Raw genomic sequence first — 20234 nt, 5'->3', positions numbered from 1 at the left:
ACTTATATTCACATCTGAAAGTGGTCGTGAAAGCTGATCACCGAAGTCAACAGGCCTCCTTAGATGAATGAATACTCAGTAAATGACAGATAGATGCTGTTAGGCCAGAATTTTTTAGGAAGAAAAATCAAACCGGAATATGCTGGAGTTTTTCCCTGTGAGACAGGTTTCGTTTTCCATGATGCTCAGTATCACACTAAGAGTCACACTTTAAAACTTGTTTTGAGAGAGTTTACTTAAAATTTCAGATGTTTCTAATACACTTTTTTTTTCTTGTTTTCTTCCTTTCTTTCTTTTTCCTGTAGGCTTAGACTAAAACAGCAGGATTCTTTATGCTCTGTATCTTCTGTTTCTTTTGTTTTTCTTTTCCATTCTCTTATGTTACTTCTTGTAAAGTTAGGTTAGTAAAAAAAGGATTTAAAAATGGAAAAAAATGAAGCTTGGAAGAAAAAAAAAGCTTCTCACCTCAATCTGTTATATTCATTGCAAAAAGATATTTAAAACAATTCCAAATTCTCAACAATTTACATGATACCTCTATAACTGCAGATTAATATGAGCTCTGATTTTGATGAAGAACAGGAAATTTTAAGCATAATTGTGAATGAGTTGTCAGGAGTGAGGTGAGGAGTGTTAACAGAAAGTTCTTAATGAAATATGGTGACCATATCTTTTCTAGAGGTAGTTTAAGGAGAGACAGCAGGATAGAGGAGGAGAACAGCTCCCCTACATCTCTCATTAATGACCTAGCTAAAGAATGTCAGCAGCAAGTTGTGTAAATTGTCCGTTTCAATTCTTTTTGTCCAGAAAGATTATTTCATGGGGATATAAGAGGAGGACTGCAAAACTGTTTGTGTGGAAAACTGGGAGTAGTTCTAATGAAGCAATAATTCTTCTCTAACCTCTTCAATATTGAATTGATTGTAATTTTCATTAGTTCTACTTTCTTCTTCTATTCCCCTCTCCCAGTCTGTTCAGCACATCTTTAAACTTATACTGGGTCTATTCTTGGTTTTGAGTGGCAAAAGAAGCGAGAAGTCTCATTCCTGAAAGGTTGTGTCTTCATACTCCAGCAACAGGAGGCACAGAGGTTCCCACTTTCCTGAATTGCAGCGAGTTGGGGCTCAGTCTAACTTCACACATCATAAAGGACTGCCTCAAGGTTGCTTTAAATTGGTCCTTAGTATAAGTCCCTACTCATAAAACTGGGGAGTTTGAGAAGACAATGACACTTCAACTATGATTGCTTCTTTCCCTTTGTTCCTGCACCCTGTCTTTTTGGGTCTAGGCAGGTCTCCCATAGCTAGGGCTATGCTGTTTCCATGCCCCCAACATACGTCACCTGTATCGGCTCTTAGGTTGCTATCAGTCTTCTGGAGCTGCATGAAACAGCAAGAAGATCAAAACTGCAGTTTTGGTTGCCTTGAAGAATATTGATTTTTTTTTTTTTTTTCTTGCTTGGAGAGTGCCAGGAAGAACTGTGGAACAGCTTGAAATAGCCAAATGATCATCTATAAGCTGGCCATTAACCTCAATGTGGAGGTCTCACTCCAGGTCTTTCCAAAATCTTAGACTTATCATGAGGTCCAGGCTGTACTTAAAAACTCTTGGAAGAAATCTGTGGTAGAGAATTCATGCTGGAAACTGCAGCTTGATTGTACTTCTAAAAAAGTGGAAGACTATATAGCAGTGGGGAAAATGGGCTGTTGTGGAATTTAGCAGCAGGTAATTATTTAAAATGAGGACCTACCATCATATAAATTTATTTCAGAGCAATTTCAGTTGTACATATAAAAGGACACAATTTAGACGAAGTATGAAATTTTTATATAATCTTAATCTTATTCATGGTTGGGATTTTTTTAAATTCTTTTTAAATCTGAACCAGTTCAGTACTCCAGTTAAATTCAACATTCTTCATGTGACAAATTAGGTGGTTCTGTTGAAGGAATTCTACAGTAAAATGACATTGAAATTCCTAGAGAAAACATACACAAGACATTTGAAAAATCATACCATGATTTTTTTCTTTATAACTATTTTCCAGATATGTTCAAGAATTGGATTAATTTTTTATGTTACTTTGCTGTGATGATTTGCACTGCTTTTCTAAAAAGCTCAATTAATTATATTTATTTTTGGCCCTGTAGTTTCCAGGATAAAATGACATTTTCATTAACTGTCATCAAGGCAAACATCAGTGGTTTGGTGGTTGTTTTTTGGTTATTGTTTTTTTTTTGGTCTTTAGTTTTCTGCACTTGAAGCATCTAGACTATGGAAGTCAACCTTCTTATCATAAACCATTTTTCCTCTGTATAGTTAATAATTTGTTCTGGTGGCATTTTATGTTTGATATTTTCCTAGTATAGTGCTCCTTATTATGCATCATCTCCCAGGTTGTCTTTGGACTAGTTCACTGAGTACCTAAGGAGAAATACGCTTCTCTATAAAGACCAAAAGGGAGAGAAAAGGGAAGTTGAGTGAGAATCAGTCATTAGAGTCACCATTTCTCCTCTGGTATCCATATGATGCAGTTGTCATATGCTACCCTCTTTCTTACAACTGTACGTGTCTACAGCACTCAGTGATTCCTGACATTTGACAGGCTTTCTTCACTGTGTTTTTCTTTCTGAAAAGAAAGTGTGTAGATGTACACATACAAATATGTATGGGATTGATATATTAGTGTATAAATGTTCATGCATGCATGCATGCTGGATTTTTTTGGCCTTTTTTTTTCTGTGGACTTGTATGTAGATCTTATTCATTGTTCTGACAAAGAAATACTGTGCTCTTCAATTAACTCCAGGTTAGTAAAATAAGAGAGAAAGGGAATTCATGTATTCCATGTTATGGTGGGATACATCCAGTATTGAATTATGTTAATCCTTACTACTTTTTATACTGACATACTTACTTTATGATTTTTACAAATCTTTACTAATTCAGCTTTCCAGTAGGCTTCTAAAGTGACTGTGGATTGTTATTCCCATTTTACATATAGACAGAAAGACAGGCATTGTGTTGTCAAGGGAAGATAAAAAAGATTTTCATATTCATCCTCAGGCTGAGAAGTGAAATAAATGTGTCAGAAAGTCTGTCAGCCTTCCTTCTTGTCCCTCAGCTTAGACCCAGGGATTGCCTCTCCATGAAGAGCGTGACCATAGTTAAATGCAACTATTGTGTACATAGTAAATACATGAATTGAGATTGGCTGCTTTTAGATTATCTAAACAGCTCTAACAGAACATGAAGAAAGAAATGAAGTTGAATGAGTAAACAGATGGCATTCTATAAAGAAAGAATACTTCTCTATTCTCTGTTTTAACTTTTACCAAAATTGTGAGTGCTCTTACACACTAAGAAGCTTGTCTGAGAGGGTTATGAGTAAGAAATTGATAGTGCTGTCCAAAAAATTCAACAGGAAGCTCCTGATGGTTGTAATTTGAATTAATCAGCTGTAAATTTTCTGTGATGAAGATTTAGTCCTTTCAGTCTATGTTTTAAAAATGAACAAAGAAGAGAAGATTTCCCCTTCTTCTTTACCTTTTGTCAAAAGATTGAAGAAAATCTGTATTGTAGAGAATAAATATTGTCAAAGTATTTCTTTCACCTCAACATAGGGTGAATTGCATGTGCAGACTAGAGTAAATGTTTTGACATGTCTTGTGACATATAAGGCAAAACACAGACAGCCTGGCTTGGGTTTGAATGAAATGTAATGTTACTAAGACTTTTAATCAATTAAGATGCCCAATTTTGAACAAGAAGACAGTAGCCAAGGTCTTTTCAGTAAAAATACTTGGGAACAGGTTGTTCATTGGTGTATATTGACACACTTCCATCATTTACAGTAAATTTGTGTGTTCTACAACATTATCCGAGGAAATGAAGTCAAGAGTTAATTCATATAAATGGTTTGTTAAGAGTATCTAGAACATCCTATGTCAAGGGGTCGTGTATAAAAGGTTGTGACCCTTTTCCCCTTTTGTCAGATAACTCAGTTGTGTATTTCACACAATTATTTCTATGTGTGAATAGGCTTGTCTGAATTGCTTTTTATTCACCTTAAATATTAAAAATTTTGCTTCAGCAGATAACACCTGGATCATTATTTCTGTCAGTTGAAATGCTATTTTTAGTGGGGTACCAATCCATAAAAAGTTTTTGCCACAGTTAGATGGAACAGAGGTGTCACCTTTCCTGTTCTGTTACAGCTCATCCCAGAGCACTGGCCAAAAGAGAGAGATCCAGATTGTTTGTTCCAAAGTGAGTAACAAACATTCTCATCTCCCACTTGCCAGGCAGAATGCTAATTTCTGTGTTCATAAACAAAGAAGGCAGACTACTGCTCATCTTTCCAGTTGAAACTACTACAAGGGAGGGGGGAAAAACCGTCTTACTGGGGGAGAAGACAGAGGAGGTGCTATGGTAAACCAGGGCTAAAGGCACTTTTCAGGCTGGGGTGAAGCAATGTGTATGTCAGCAACGGTGGGGGTAAGAGGAGCAGGCACTGAGTTCTGGGCATTTGTGGATCAGTGCTGATACTCAGCATGAGCATCAGAATGTGATCCTATTGCTATTTTCTAATACAACTTAATTTATTGATACTGCAGCTGTTGAACTAGATTGTAACATGAAGTGACAGCCATAGCATTGCGGCTGGCAATTGTGAGAAGTGATAAGAATTCTTGTTTACTCTGTAAATGTGATAGTTCATATTTGTCAGCCTCAGACTCGTGTTACATTAAGAGAACAGCATACAGTGTTTTGTTGTTATTTTCCTAATTACAATAGTTTTATTTCCAGAACTAAATTTTTGATTCTGCTCTTTGCCATTGTGCAGATTACCCCCCTGAGAGTTTTGCATGTTGATCAATGGCAGGATTTGGTTATATAGGAAAAAGCACTTCATAGTGTTAATGATGACAGATACAATTAAATGAACTCTCTGCCATCTCCTTTGATATACACAGATTTTCCCCATTAATATTGATGGACTTCAGAGTCACAAACGCATACTGGGAGGGGAGCAAGCCCTTGAATGTTGTATTTTGCTCTTTGTGGAGCTGCCTATATCACTTTGTCTAAATGTAAGGAAAGCTGCTGACAGTTTTTGTATATTAAATTATAACTGAGAACTAATTCAAGGATCAAAGATGCTCTTTGGGAAACATCACTTTACTGGTAGGAAAAATCATTACCTTTTTTACCAGTCTCATGTATTTGTACTGTATGCCTCGGAAATATCATTCCCTACAGTTTCTGAATCTTGATGTTTAATTTAACATAAAGGTCTTTGAGCAGCAGAATGGGAGGGGGGCTTCTGCTAGTAAAGCCTCGTAGAAGGAAATTGAAATGTACATGTTTTTTCTCATTTATCAAACAAGTGCAAAAATCTAAACTGACATTTTATATCAAATGAATTATGAACTGTGTACTTTGTACCTAAGGGAACAACTACTTAATTAGACTTTTGTTAAAAAGAGAGAGAGAGGAAAAAAATAGGCTTTTAATAAAATATACAGTCATTTTTTGTATTTTGTCTGAACCTGACACATGCTGTACTTTGCAGAAGAAAACCAGAGTATAGGCTACTTCAAAGGCTGTATTCTTTGAATGCCTTAGAGTGAATTGGGAAGCAGGTTAAGCTAACACGCAAACCAGAGTTTCTACTTAATAAGTATTGTTTTGATATTTTTTGTTTTCAGCCTTCTTCACCTATGAGGAACAGGAAAATATAATATGCTTTTTAATAGCTTGAAGATTGAAGTGATGATAGTGAATGATAATTATTATTATTTTTAAACTTCTATTTGTAAGAATATGGCTGACACTGAAAAATACTTCCAGGGAGCAAAGTTTCAGAAGGCACTTGACTGAACTGTAAGAGGTAAATTTTCAGAGAATTATATACTCAGCATTTTAAAGACATGAATTCCACTGTATTTAGACGAACAACACTTCTTGCAAGAAAAGAGGAGACTCCCAGTCTGAAAAGTTAGAAGTTGAAAAATTGATAAGATTTTGTACCTTCCCAATTTTTTAATTTCCTTCATGACTTTCAGTGGGAATATGTTTATTTCAATGCATTGGCATAGAAGACACTTTGATATTGCTGTGATAACAATCTACACCTTAGAGAAAATGGGAAATGAGAAGATAAAAATCCATGGTGTCTTTGACAACATGTTCCCTAGTGCACTCCTATGGCACTTTATGATATATGAACAAAATAGTTAAGAACTAGTTGCTTTTCTCATATCATATATTTCATAAAGATATATTTAATAAGATTAGGTAAGTCAGAATATACAAAAGCTTTCAGAAACTCTACAAACTTCTTGCAGAAAACAACGGTGTATGAACAACAGTTGTGGGAATATCATACCATGAACATATCACAAAATCTGAACCACAATGAGACCAGCTATGTTTGTAGCTTTAATATTATTTACAAGCAGTACCATTAGGAGACTAAAACCAAAACTGGAATGAGATGTACTAATGATGGCACATCCTCAGCTGAGGTACCCAGATGTACTCACACCTGAGGAGGTAGTACCTTGGTCTTTGCAAGCTTGCAGTAATGATAAAATCATCTGATCCTTTAATGTGAATCTCCTGTGGAAAATGGTTTATTTATTACACTAGACATTGGGTATTTCAATTTTGAAGTAAGGTGATAGTTTTCCCTCATTTATATCTTATATTTGCTTTTATTATTCAGCAATACTGATTTTCTAGGTGTTCTATTTATACATCATTATATTTAGAATCATAGAATCATAGAATAGTTAGGGCTGGAAAGGACCTTAAGATCATCTAGTTCCAACCCCCCTGCCATGGGCAGGGACACTTCACACTAAACCATGTCACCCAAGGCTCTGTCCAACCTGGCCTTGAGCACTGCCAGGGATGGAGCATTCATAACTTCCCTGAGCAACCCATTCCAGTACCTCACCACCCTAACAGTAAAAAATTTCTTCCTTATATCCAATCTAAACCTCTGCTTTTTAAGTTTTAACCCATTACCCCTTGTCCTATCACTACAGTCCCTAATGAATAGTCCCTCCCCAGCATCCCTATAGTCCCCCTTCAGATGCTGGAAGGCTGCTATGAGGTCTCCACGTATCAACACATAAATGCCACTAGAAATGTGGCAATGTAAATGCACATTCCTGTTACAGAAAGGGAAGGAAAAGAGGTGGCAGCTTGAGGGGGTTCATTGGTTTCACAAAGCCACAGCAGAGAGCTGGTCCCCTCCAAACATGCTGGAGAGTCATGCGTGTGTTGTCTGTGGAGGAGATGAGAGGGATGGGGACAACAGGTGAATGTGAGAAGAGCCATTTCCTTCTTCCTCAACACTTGCCTCTCATTTTCCCTATAAAAAGACACTGCCAATGAGAAAACATCTTTTTGGTTACTGCCTATGGCATAAAGAAGTTAATTAGCAGCTGTGAATCAAATCCGGCTCTGTGTTTCCTAGATTGCTAGGAGCAGAAACTTTGAGGAAACTTCTTTTCCTTCTCTTTCTGCAAATAAAGAAAGAATTTGAGGGGAAAGTGTCTCTTATAGTTTTGTTTCATGGCCAAAAGGTGGTCCAGTGACCTGGAACCTGTAGGTACCTGTAGGACATTCAAAGTATAAGACTGCACCACCCACTGTGCATAGTGGCTTCCTAACAACAGCTAATCTGTCATCTTGTCAGGTATGTTTTCTATTTATGGAAATTTTCAAGCTTGGATTGCATCAGAAATGGTAATATTCCACAGCAAAAAAAATTATTGATTAAAATAACTACAGGTAATTTTATTGCAGATCTAATTTATTTGCAAACCTGCGTTCTTCAGTTTGTAGATTTAGGGGTATGTAAAGTGGTTCTGCCAAAAAGCACATCAGGTGGCAACTTTTCTGCCAGCAGGGTACGCTGTTCTGTGGCTAACAGTACTGTCGCATTTATACTGCAGGAGTGCGCACAATGCACTGAACCACGAGACTTACTATTTAACGAGAACATTCACATCTTCCTAATACCTCACTTTCTTTAGCATTCAGTTAGGTTTCTGTAAGTTTATTTCACAACACTTAGTGGAGTTATAACAATCAGTTGCAGAAAGCATGTTCTTTTGTTCAAGTGGAATTATGCTTTCTGGTTTGGAATATCCTATGTTATCCTTTTGCTTTTGGTCATAGAATGAAACAAAAATTAATTTTTGCAAGCTTATGTTTCAGAAAGAGGCTTAGGCTTCTGGTAACATCAGTACCTCCTTGCCTTTTTCTTTTTCTTTCTTCATCTTACATGATGTAAGAATCCCTTTAATTGAAACATTAGGAGTTCATAAAAAAATCATTTTGTTTATCTTCTTTCCTCAGAGCCATAGGTTGTCTCATTTCTGTCAAAACATTTGGTTTCTCTGATGAAGATGTGAAATCTTTCTTGCAGCATTTTAATCTCATTATTGTATGTCCTGTTTTCCAGGACACAAAGATTCTCTCTTTGCAAAACTTCTGTGAAGTTGAAGATTTTTCTGTCCATCCCTTTGCTCATCTATTATTCTTAAAGCTACATAGTTTAAACTTTCTTCCCTGGTCTTTTCCCAACTATTAATGATGTAATTTGCTTTGTTGTTGTGGTTGCTTTTGGGAAGCCCCCCATTTCCAGAGCTATCTAAGAACTGTTTAGTTTCAATCACAAAGTAAAAGGATTAAAAGCCAGCCTCCAGCTCTTTGAAATTTTACCATCAATATTAAGAAAGAAGGTTCAGTTTAATCAAGTGTTTCCTTGCCAGCAGTCTATGAGATGTTTCCACCAGTGTGGAAGCTAGCATACCACATACCTGCCTCTGGTCATAGCTCTCTGCCTGCAAGATATCATATCTAAGGAAGCTGTAAGATTTTGAAGGTAATGTCAAATTAATTCACCTCCCTTCTTTCAAAACAACAAACAAACAAACAAAAAAGTCCTTAAATTAATCTAAAACTGCTTCAAGAAGGAAGCTGGAGCTTCTGCATGAAGATAGACAGGATCTTGTTCCCTCTGCTCTTGCTATATTTGTTCCCCTAATTAAAAAAGAAAAAAAAGGCACATTCAATAGTTTCTCAAAGCTGTGTCGCAACGATATTTAAGTTTCCAGTAGCCAGAGTCACAATTAACCCACAGGAGCTGTTTGTTTAATTGTGGTTTCTGCCTGAGTTTGTAAAACCAATACTTATGTTTTTTCCTCATAGTGTTTTTTCTTCAATTAGTTTTGTGATATGACAGTTATTGGCTAGACATTCTTTTAAACAACCTGATAAATAATTAGTTTTACTGGGTAGTTATAAATTCTATCCAGTGTCTTTATTACAGGTATTAAAATCATTAATCATTGAGCTAATTGCTTATTGGCATTCTTTTGTAGCTTTGAGAATGTAGCAAAGCTCTTGCTGAGCAGCATGGATAAACTTCTACCTAGCATGAGGAAGGAAGGTAGGTTACTCCTTATGTAAAGGTAAAGGAGACAAATCTATACGACATTTTCGTATGGTTGACCTCAGTAAAATAAAACACTTAGGACATCTGTTACACATACTTGAGACCCGTATCTGGATTGCAGATGTTGAGGTTGTATATGAAGAAAAGTTCATTAAATGGAGAGGGAGGTCTGACTGTTTTTCATTAGAACAGTATTAATGAGATATAAGTAAGAGAGCTCTGGGATTTTGAAAGGCACTCGTCTTAAACTTCAGGTCTGTAAAGCCCTGCTAAAATTGTGTTCTGCAGCTTGGTATACCAAATAGTGCAAGTGAAGGAAAAAAAGTAGTTAGAGCTTATACATACAGTCCAGATAAAGGTAAAATTTTGATCCAGATAAAGATGAATATTTAGAATTTTCAAATTTCTTAATTTTATTTTTGCAAGTGATCTTGTGCCTTAGAAGTAAAATCAAAGTTTAATGCTGAAGTGAAAAGATTTCTCCTTTTCAAGTGAAGTTAAGATTATAGCAGAGATTAGATGTATAAAACAGGTTAGGTAGTGAAGAGAGAACAAAATTATTTCTGTACCCTATTTATGTTATACTTCTTAAAAAAGTCACTAACAGGAGGAGTGAACAGGTTTGGATTTGCTGGAAAGTTTAGTCTTTAAGGTACTCTTTTACAACTCTACTTTCTTGTTCTGATAGTGCAGCTTGCTTACTTCCCAGATCCCATTTATCAGAGAGGATCAAGCAGGAAGGCTACCATGGACCTTTCACATTGTATATTCCAAAGTGCATAGATGTATGTTGAATAAGGGGTGCATTGTCCTATTACTATTAGAGGGAGATATATCTCTAATAGAAAACATATAACAGTGAAATTAGAAAATAATAAAGAAAAATCCAAGAATACTCTATACGTTCTTTAGACATTAAGTTAGGTGGAAAACAGCATGGTTGAACATACATTATTAAATGAAAAATTATGAACAACTGTGTATATTCATTATACACTGAGTAGGAAAGATACTGGTAAAAGAGGGTTAAAATCCAAAGCAGAATAAACCTCAATGAACTTGTAAAGATAAGAAATAAAAAAGCAATCTTCTGCTTTACCAATAGATAAAGGTTTATAACTAGCATGCCCTTCTCATGATGACATATGGCCTAGCACCGTAGCCTGTCTTACAGTTAAATGAAACAAAAACATATGCCTGTGTTGAAAACTATGGAGAGTGCAATGACTGGAATTACTTGGACCGAGCAAACAACTTGGTAACAGGCATAGCTGGGAAAATCAGAAGAAACAAATGTCAACGTGCAGAACGCATTGCCCAAAAAAATACTGTCATGAGATGATTTCAGTATGAGCACATAAAATAGAAAATGAATCGGGAGTCTCTGAACAAAGACTGCAATGAAACAAAGAAATGAGTCTTGTGAGTTGAACCTGGGAAAGAATGACTGAATGAAACATTCATCTAAAGGCAGTCTGACTGAAACTTTCCTTGCTGTAATGCCACAAACTGTGGAGAGCCTATTTTCCTCCTCTGTAGATAAATACCTGCAGTTATTGTTTGCATTCTCGTGTATGAAAAGTATTTTAATAAGATACAAATGTATCGTTCGTACTATTTTACATACGCAGATGAGGCAAATTGTATAGTTGCATTTACATAGCCTATCTGCAGATATCATGGATGCAGCAGGGCTGATATATCTGATAGCTGTTAAAAGTTGTGTCACTTAATTTCAAAGCTGGTATGAGTTTACATCTGTTTGCTAGATATCAAATTGCACTCTACTGTGCTTTCTTTCTCTTACCAGATTAACAGTGCAGGTATTTTTATAACTAAATAATACTTTATTGTCCTAATGGTAGTTAACTTTTTAGTCCTACTCAAAGCATTCTACTTTCAGAAAATTTATATTTCAGATGGCGACAGGTAGAGAGAGCTGAGCTTGTTCAGCCTGGAGAACAGAAGGCTCTGGGGGGATCTTAGAGCAGCTTCCAGTACCTAAAGGGGGTCTACAACAAATGTGCAGATGAACTTGTTAGAAAGGCCTGTAGGGACAGGGCAAGGGGGAATGGCTTTAACCTGCCAGAGAGGAGATTGAGATGAGCTCTTAGGCAGAAGTTCTTCCCTGTGAAGGTGGTGAAGCACTGGCACAGGTTACCCAGAGAAGCTGTGGCTGCCCCATCCCTGGCAGTGCTCAAGGCCAGGTTGGACGGGGCTTGGAGCAACCTGGTCTAGTGGAAGGTGTCCCTGCCTGTGGCACAGGGTTGCAACAGGATGAGCTTCAAAGTCCTTTCCAACTCTAACCATTCTATGATTCTATATATCCCTATGATAAATATAATGAATACTTCTCAACCATAGGCTTCCAACATGAAGTAAACATTTAAACACAATTGCTTAACACAATGCTTGCTGTCCAAAAATAAACAAATACTTACAAAGGCAACTACAACTACATATGTGATTTAAGATAAAGAAATTGAAAAATGAATTTGAAACACTTTTCAAATACTACTTAGCAGATTAGTGGCCAAGCAGGGATCAGATCTTTCTTGACTCATCTGAATACATGTGAGTATCTGGAACGTACTGTATCATTGTCAGCATGAATCGGTCTTCAGGTTTTATTGTTTTGTGGTGCTGTTTATTAATTCTTTCATTAGAATTAACATCTGATTTAATATTTTATGCTGCCTTTGTAGTCTCCTCATATAAAGTGTGGCTTTCCACCCTGGTAAGTGAGGATTTACTGGGCTAGATGTTGATTCAGTAGGTTGCAAGTGGAGTGGTTGCCCTGTGAGGGTCATATTGAAGCTTGAGGTGAGCTTTTTGAGCAACATTGCACCTTAAGGACAATATATCAAGCTGATAGTTACATGGTTCTTCTGTCGAGAAATTCACAGTAGAATTATTGCTGGTTGCCAGTTACTAGTTTGGTAGTAAGGAGTCTCTCAGGATTATGCACTGGATAAAAAGGGTTAAGCTGAGGGAAATCTTACACTAAAGACCTTGGTGATGAGGAATGTTTGAAGTAGTCAAAGGATGTTTTGTGTGCAATATATAATTACCATTGGGGAGGGGATGCTCCATAGTTTTGATAATCAAAACATTATTAGTTTAATAGAGGGCCTTTTTCATTATGACTCAGCAGAGACTTGACTATTTGTCATGCCATCCTGTTCCTTTGGAAGCACAGAGCTGAGGACCTTCTCCACAAGTTACAGGAAGTATCTTTCAGATTAAAGAAATCTGCTGTCTGTTCTAACATGTTGGTTTGAAAGTACTGGGCTTAGCTTGTTCTACAGGTCAATCGACTTTCACAGAAGAGATTTGTCCAAATTTTCTACTCTTCCCTATGCTGTGCTTTTGTTGGTACAAGAGATTTGAACATTTAGCTGAGATTACCTACACCATTAAAATAACATCAGCACTGTGAATTGTTATTGACATTTAGACAGCTACATCTTTGTTTTTGATGAACATTCCTGTATCGCTGTAATAACCACCACTATACATACATAAAGCTTAATCAGAGCTTTTACTTTGTAGATCTCAGAGAGCTTTACAAAAAAGGATAAGTATTATTATCTCCATTTAACAGATTGAGAAATGAAAGACAAAGGTGATGTGTCGTGACAGAACTGGAAATAAATTTAACACTTTTGCCTCCTCAGTGAGTTGCTCACACTGTCTCCTCGGTAACAACTTCAGGAATCACTTTATAAAGGGACACCAAAATAGTTCATGGTTATCTGCAAGTATTGTACTTTACATCCATAAGGTTTAAACCCATATATTGCATCCTTCCACTCCACAACATTAGCTATATTGCTGCTAAGCACAACAATTGAGGTAGATATATGTCCACCATTTTACTCTGAGAGTAAAATTTAATTCTCACACAGAGCCATTTGTTGTGCAGATGTTTGGTTTTGGTGGCTCAGCTGGAGGGATGCTGGGGGCTGTACAAGTTAAATCAGCTGTCTTCCCTCTGAGCTGAGGTGCTCACAAGCTCTTGAAACTGTTGGCAGGAGATTTGCAGACCATGAATCACCTCAGTCTCAAACATCTATCTGTTATAGTTTGGAGCTGAAGAACTTTAAAGTTTTACAGTCATAAGTGTGTATAATCAAAGTGTCAGAAGCTTGCTCACATATCTCACTACATATATTTCAGTGTAAATAAACAGTTGTATATGGGTGACGACTTTATTTGAACCAATGCCCTCTTTACATCTGTTTCAGGGAGAGAATAATTCAGTGTATCACAAAGCCTGTTTCTTAGTAACCATAGCTTATACTGGTGGCAAATGAAAATCATCAAACTCACTGTAAAATACTGTTCACTCATCTTACAACTTAATGCCTTGAGGCTTACAACTGCACCTAAAGTTCTGTAAGACTGTTTTTTCTAATGGAGAGAAGGGGATAAACAACAGCAACAAAACAATTTATTTTGGAAAGACCAAAGAAAGGAACAAATGGTATCTGCTGGACTGTGAAAAGCAAAATTATTATACAAGAGTTTAAATAACAAAGGCAGTAACTTTCTAGTGTTTTAACTGTCTGGAAAAGAGCTACAGACACACATTATATAAGTTCCAGGTGTGTTTATATACTGAAAGTTTCTTCAATGGATAGCTTGCTTCATAAAGAAAAAACAAAGCTGTAAACTTATGGGTTCAAATTATCATACCTCTTTTCATTGCATGCAGTGAAATTTGAACCAGTTAAAGGTCATTGGTGGTATCATTACTGGCGTATTTTGATCTGCAGTTCCTGGTCTTCATAAAAATTAATTTCCTTAACAAAACAGTGAGCTAGAGGCTGAGACTTAAGTGAATCTATTTTAGTTTCTACCTAAATACCTTTTCTTCCCTTAAATTTTCTGCTTTTAAAATTATTTCTTTTAAAATTCTTTCTAATTTATAAGGGTGAAAAGGTATCTGAATGATGAGAGTCTGATCAGTTTTACTTTTGCTGGGTTATATTTCTGTTAATATTTCTGTAGCTTCTCATGGTGGCAGAGCTGGGCACAAGGAGAAGTAGACAATATTTGAACAGGTGGTAAAGAATATGTTGCTTCTGAATTACTTTAGTGTTTGGAGGTTTGCTGTTAGCAAAATGATATTCATGTAACTATTGGAAAGAAGAAAATGAAGAAATAGCGTTGTTCAGTAGTGAAAATGTTAAACTAAATGGACCATGTTAACATTGCTGTCGATCCCGAGGAACAGTTTTTCCAGTATATGGAGCATTTTGTTTCCACCCAGCATATGCTCTCCATGGTTTTCTCTGCTCTAATTCATCCATGTTTTTTGACAGCTCCAGATGGCATGATGCCTCCAAGGCTTTCATCTGCCACTCCAACCAGTCTTCAGGTTGTCTGGTCTACACCAGTTCGCAACAACGCCCCAGGCGCGCCCAGATACCAACTCCAGATGCAGCGGAGACATTCTGCTGGTGACATTTTAGAGTACGCAGACCATAGCAAGGCCACCATCAACTGCTGAGCAAGAAAAGTTCTGTTATCTTGAATATGGTTCACCTTTAGGGTGGCCAGTTTTGTTACAAGACATGTAATGTTTTAGTCTTCCTTTAGGTGCTGGGATGTTTAATGATGTAACTCTGCTGCTTTTCTTTGCAGTTTGCTTTCCAGCCCTACTGCTTCCTTACAACACTGGGTCGTAGATCTTCAGCCATACACTGAGTATGAGATGAGAGTGGTTGCTTCCAATGGTTATGGCAGTGCTTACAGCAACTGGGCATCAATGACTACATCAGAGGACAGTAAGCAGTCCCATCTTATTTAACTCACTTTAGCAGAAAATATAAATAACAGTTCAGCTGTTATTGCACAAAATTCCTTTTGGTTCTCTAGTTTTCACAGTTAAATAGCAGTAATGTGTTTCCTATTCCTATTAACTTACAATAATAACTCCTAGGGGATCAAGTATCTGTTGTCTTAAATTTTCATAAAACATAAATACTTAAATATGTGCTTGTGAAGTAGTACCTTATTTCTTCTTGTAATATCCTTCCATTCATGTGAGTTGGTATATAGTTAGTTTAAGATACACCAATAAGTACAGCTTTGTAAGTGGTACTCCTGCATATTCAGGGACTTGATTCTGATTTCAGTCATATCACAGAAAATAAGTTGAATTTAATAGCATATGATAGTTGTCTTATCTCTGTGCTGAGAATACCTAAGCTATACCACAGCTGACCAGAACTTTGCATTCCCAGTGATCTTTGGTAATTCAAAGTGGTGATCTACTGGTCTGCAATTGATTTTGTCATTGCCAGTCCCATCACTTCCCTCATTAATAGTTCTATGTCCCACTGATTCACTCCACATAATTTGTTAAACAGTCCCTTGATTTACCAAGCAGGTATCAGCATACAGGTACAACCACTTAGTTAGCAGGGTAAGATTTTACAGCAGATACAATGCATAAGCAGAAATACATGACAAAACTCAAGGTTGTTGTACATTTTACAAAATACATAATGATATCTAATAGCATACTTTTTGAAAAAATAAGTTGTTTAAAAATACGTTATTTGCCTTTTAAAAAAAAAATCAGTAATGGACGACCACAATGTACCAAATTTTACAAGAATTAAGTATTTCCTAAAGTGATTTTACCTGTTACATCTTGTTTAAATTGTTTATCTTGTTAAGTGAGTCATTCTGAGCAGGAAAAGGAGGGGGGGGGGAAGGGGGGGGGGAAGGGGGGGGGGGGGGGAGGGGGGAGGAGAGGAAGGAATGAAGATAAGTTTACTACTGTGTTGCTTTTTCTGCCTTCACCCCCAAGTGCTTTGTGGTCTTACTCTATTTTATACCAATGTGAGATTTGCATTTCAAATCACAGATTTAATCTGATGCTCATACGTGGTTGTAGCAAATATTCAGTGCTGGTAACTCAGCTTCCTTTTAGTCCCTTCTCTAAATGGGTAGCTGTTTATCTTGAGAAAACACCCATAATAAAGCATTTTTTCCCATAATTGTAAAACATTTTCCTTTGAAGCTGAGCAAATAATTCGCAACAGAAATTTATCTGATAAATCCATTTGTACACCAAAGGTATAAAGGCTTCTATGAATATATTATCTATAAGTAGTTCTGAACTTGGTCTTTACATACCAGAGTATAGGTTATCTACCTGTGAAACAGGTTATCTGCCTGTGAAAATCCTTTATTGATACTCAGTTCCTTTATAGTACTTGTTAGTTACTAATAGTGGATACAATATTATTAAACTTGTCTACATTCATGGTCTAAATACAACCAGTCTCCTATGACTATTTAATTAAAATTTCAATGATTATTTAGCTCTGGTCAGATAGTTCAAGGCCAGGTTGGACAGAGCTTTGTGCAATGTGGTCTAGGGTGAAACATCCCTGCCCATGGCAGGTTGCTGGAACTAGATAATCTTAAGGTCTTTGCCAATCCTAACTATTCTGTGATTCTATGATAGTGTTGTTTCTTCTCAGACAGGAGGAGCTCAGAAGTGCATTTAAAAGGCATAATTTATTAGTATATGGAAAAACTATTTGTTATGCAAAATAGTAGGTGTATAATGTTAAAATTCTCTTTTTGGGTGTTAGAGATAGGGCAGAAAGCCTACACAGGTTGTGCATTCCTATGTAGCCTACATATGTCTACATATATGTAGTCCACATGTATGTAGAAGTTACCTGCTGCATAGAGCTTGGGTGGTCTTTGTGCACTAGTGTGAATTGCTACCCTCTGCAAAACCTGACTGCAGTAATGCCTTAAGTTATTATGGAAGGCAGGTGTTGCCAAAGGAAACTCAACAACAAGAAAAGAAAAATACAATGCTTCTGCCAGTGTTTACACAATTAAGATATTTTGAGATGAACAAACAACTCACCTCTTCAACCATGATGTTTAGCTTAAACTTCTGTATTTCAGCTATAAACTGAACTACAGTTTACAGTAGCTCATAAACTGTATGAACTACTCGAACTACTCCAAGGGGAAAATTATTTTCCTTAAAATATCCTTTTCAATTGATAGTGCTAAAAAATACATGCTGATGTGTCCTCAGTATCCATCAGGCCTTGGAATTTAAAAAACACCCATCCCGTTTTCAGGGGTGATAAAGGACTCTGATTTTGGTGTAATTGTGGAGGGTTGCCATCTGTGAAAGGTTATTCAACTCAACTGCTTAATACTGAATGATTGTCATTAGGTATTAGCAGTATTTCTGTCAAGGTTTCAGTACGTTTCCTATAAAACTGCCTATACTGACAGCTTGTTGCAGAAGTACACTTAATTCCTGTCCCTTCTAACCAATAGACTTTGACTTTGTAATGCACAGTTTGACAGTAGATATTTCCCATATCTCTTCCTTTGTTGAAGGATATGTATGTACACATGTTCTTATTGAAATTTGTGCAGTAAATATGTCCTTTTTGTTTCACCAAAGCATTTATGATATATCTGTAGGAATAAAATATGTGTGTATGTGCCCATACACCTAATAGCAATGGATGTAAATCAACACATCCACTGTTAAAGTCAATAGAGATCTACTAATACAGCCTGATGATTTTGCAATATATCTACATACTATGATACTTATTTGGTAAAGTAGGAGGATATTAGGAATTATTAAGGAAAAATCAACATATAGAAAAATGCCATAAAAATCTCTTGCATCTGCCAATAAAATGTCTTAATATACAGATTAGTAGGTCTGAGATATTTTCTAATACATGAGAAAATGCTGTAAATAATTTTCAAATATTTTGATTTTGATAATATGGCACTAGTAAGTGATTCCATGCATTTTTTAAAGCCTACTCTGTCCTTGCCAGATAGCAGTAAGTACATATCCTAGGTGTATTTTAAAACCTGCTAACTATGTGTTAATCAAAGGTGTTTGTTCCAGTGATCTTGATCAGTATAGTATCAGATTAGCTAATGCCAAACAAATAGAAACAGGTTATAAATTTTCTGGATTAGAACTGGATTAGATTGCTTTCAGTAACTTTAATGTAAATTTAAGACAAATCTCTTGCAATCAGTGTAATCACCTCTGAAGAGAGATGTCAGTATTTCTGAGAGCAGAATTTCATGCACTTCAATCAGAAATAAGATAGTATTTTCTAGATATATAAAAAACAAATACTGGTTAAGTTTTTCCTTTTGTTAAGGCAAGCCTTTGTGCTACCTGAGAAAGAAGCTGTAAATTGAGCTGGTTATACTTACCTGATGCTGGCCTAATGGCAGGTGTTGTGTTCTTATGGTCTAGCATAAAGATTCACAAATTTATACTGTTTGTAGCAATCCATATGGTGTAATCTTTGATCAGAGAGATCACAAATGAGAAAGGTGCTTTTTCTACTGCTTGAGAAAATCCATCTTGATATGGACAACTTTTAAGCTAGCAAAATTGCTAGTTTAGCAAGAAGCCACATGTTTCTATGTAGAAAATAGAGAATATATAGGACAAGACGGCAGATGATGCACCTCTTGGCTTTTAGAAGCTCTTGCTTTCTCTGATAGTTATATTCATTGTCTGAGAAGACATGTCTCCTACATTAGCTGTGTAAGTTGGGTCTGTGCAATTTCAGCGTATAAACTAATCCATAGTTGATATGAATGTGGTCACCTCTGCCCAAGAAAGATAATTAGAAATGGAAACAAGAGAAGACAAAACCTGGTGATGTGATAAAGGGAAGAGTGAGTCGTGAAACGCATGACAGGGTGAATAGCAAAAGGACAGAAGAACAAATTAAGCTGAAGTAGTGTAGTGGCAGATATGATATGATAATCATATGAAAAATAATACAAACTGCCTATGCAAGCCTGTATATTAGGAATTAGAAGTTTCTTAACTGATAAACTGAAGTTTTGAACTAATGTGCATTTGGAACAGTAGAGGGCAAAAAGTTTAAATATTCTCTAAATATGTCTCTCAGTATGTGAAAGGGTTCATATGGACTGCATGTCATTGCATGAACAGTTTGGCAACTTCTGAGTTCTGTAATCTGATGTGATAATTCGTGTGGTCCCTTGTGCCCAGAGCTGCACAATTAGGATTTTCTTCTGTTTACAGTTGGTAGTATATGAAAACACAACATTTTGATAATATGTACAATTTCATTGTCCATGTTCCGGAAAAGAGTGAATGAATCAAGAATACAAGGCACAGAATTTCTATTCTGCTTAATGAGAGTTTCCCAGCAAGTGAGGTATTTCTCATTAGCTTTAAAGGGCAGTAGTTCACATACATGTCTCAGTATATTAAGTAAAGTATAGATTCTCCTAAATGCATCCATGAGAGTACAGCTTCTTGCACCCCTAGTCTGTACAATAAGTAAACAAATATGTAGTTCTAGTCAGGGAATTAAAAAAGATTAATGACAATTTTCTGCCTCCATTTTAAGTTGAGTCTGAACTTTTGAAACAGGTGAGCAAAATAGCCTGCCATAAAAGATAATTTCATTTGCCAAAATGAAACTACCTTCTAGTATTAATACTGTAATGAAATGGTTTGAAATATGAACTAAGAATCTTAAGGAAAAAGATGCCCATGTTCCCATGTTCAGTAGTTATTTCTATAAATTACATCCATGTAAAAAGCTTTATGATTTTATTTTCGTCATTGTCAAACTGTACTGTGGAGCTGTCATACTTTGCAGTCTTCCCTTCAGTGACAACCACATTGACAACATGTTATACTCCACATTGATTTTACAGTTAAGAAGCTGATTGT

General features: G+C 36.3%; 1 protein-coding gene across 1 annotated transcript in view; it reads left to right on the top strand.

Annotated features, from left to right (window-relative positions):
- USH2A (usherin) overlaps nucleotides 1-20234 on the top strand; it is a 375630-nt gene that overhangs the window by 215045 nt on the left and 140351 nt on the right. The window contains exons 38-39 of the mRNA XM_034060823.1: nucleotides 14806-14956; nucleotides 15128-15270. Coding sequence (XP_033916714.1) covers nucleotides 14806-14956; nucleotides 15128-15270 — 294 coding nt within the window. The remainder of the gene's footprint in view (nucleotides 1-14805; nucleotides 14957-15127; nucleotides 15271-20234) is intronic.

This window comes from Melopsittacus undulatus, chromosome 3 (assembly GCF_012275295.1).
Source record: "Melopsittacus undulatus isolate bMelUnd1 chromosome 3, bMelUnd1.mat.Z, whole genome shotgun sequence".
In the NCBI taxonomy this organism is placed as follows: Eukaryota; Metazoa; Chordata; class Aves; order Psittaciformes; family Psittaculidae; genus Melopsittacus; species Melopsittacus undulatus.
The sequence above is the reverse complement of the archived record's forward strand: the minus strand, read 5'-3'. Positions and strand labels throughout refer to the sequence as shown.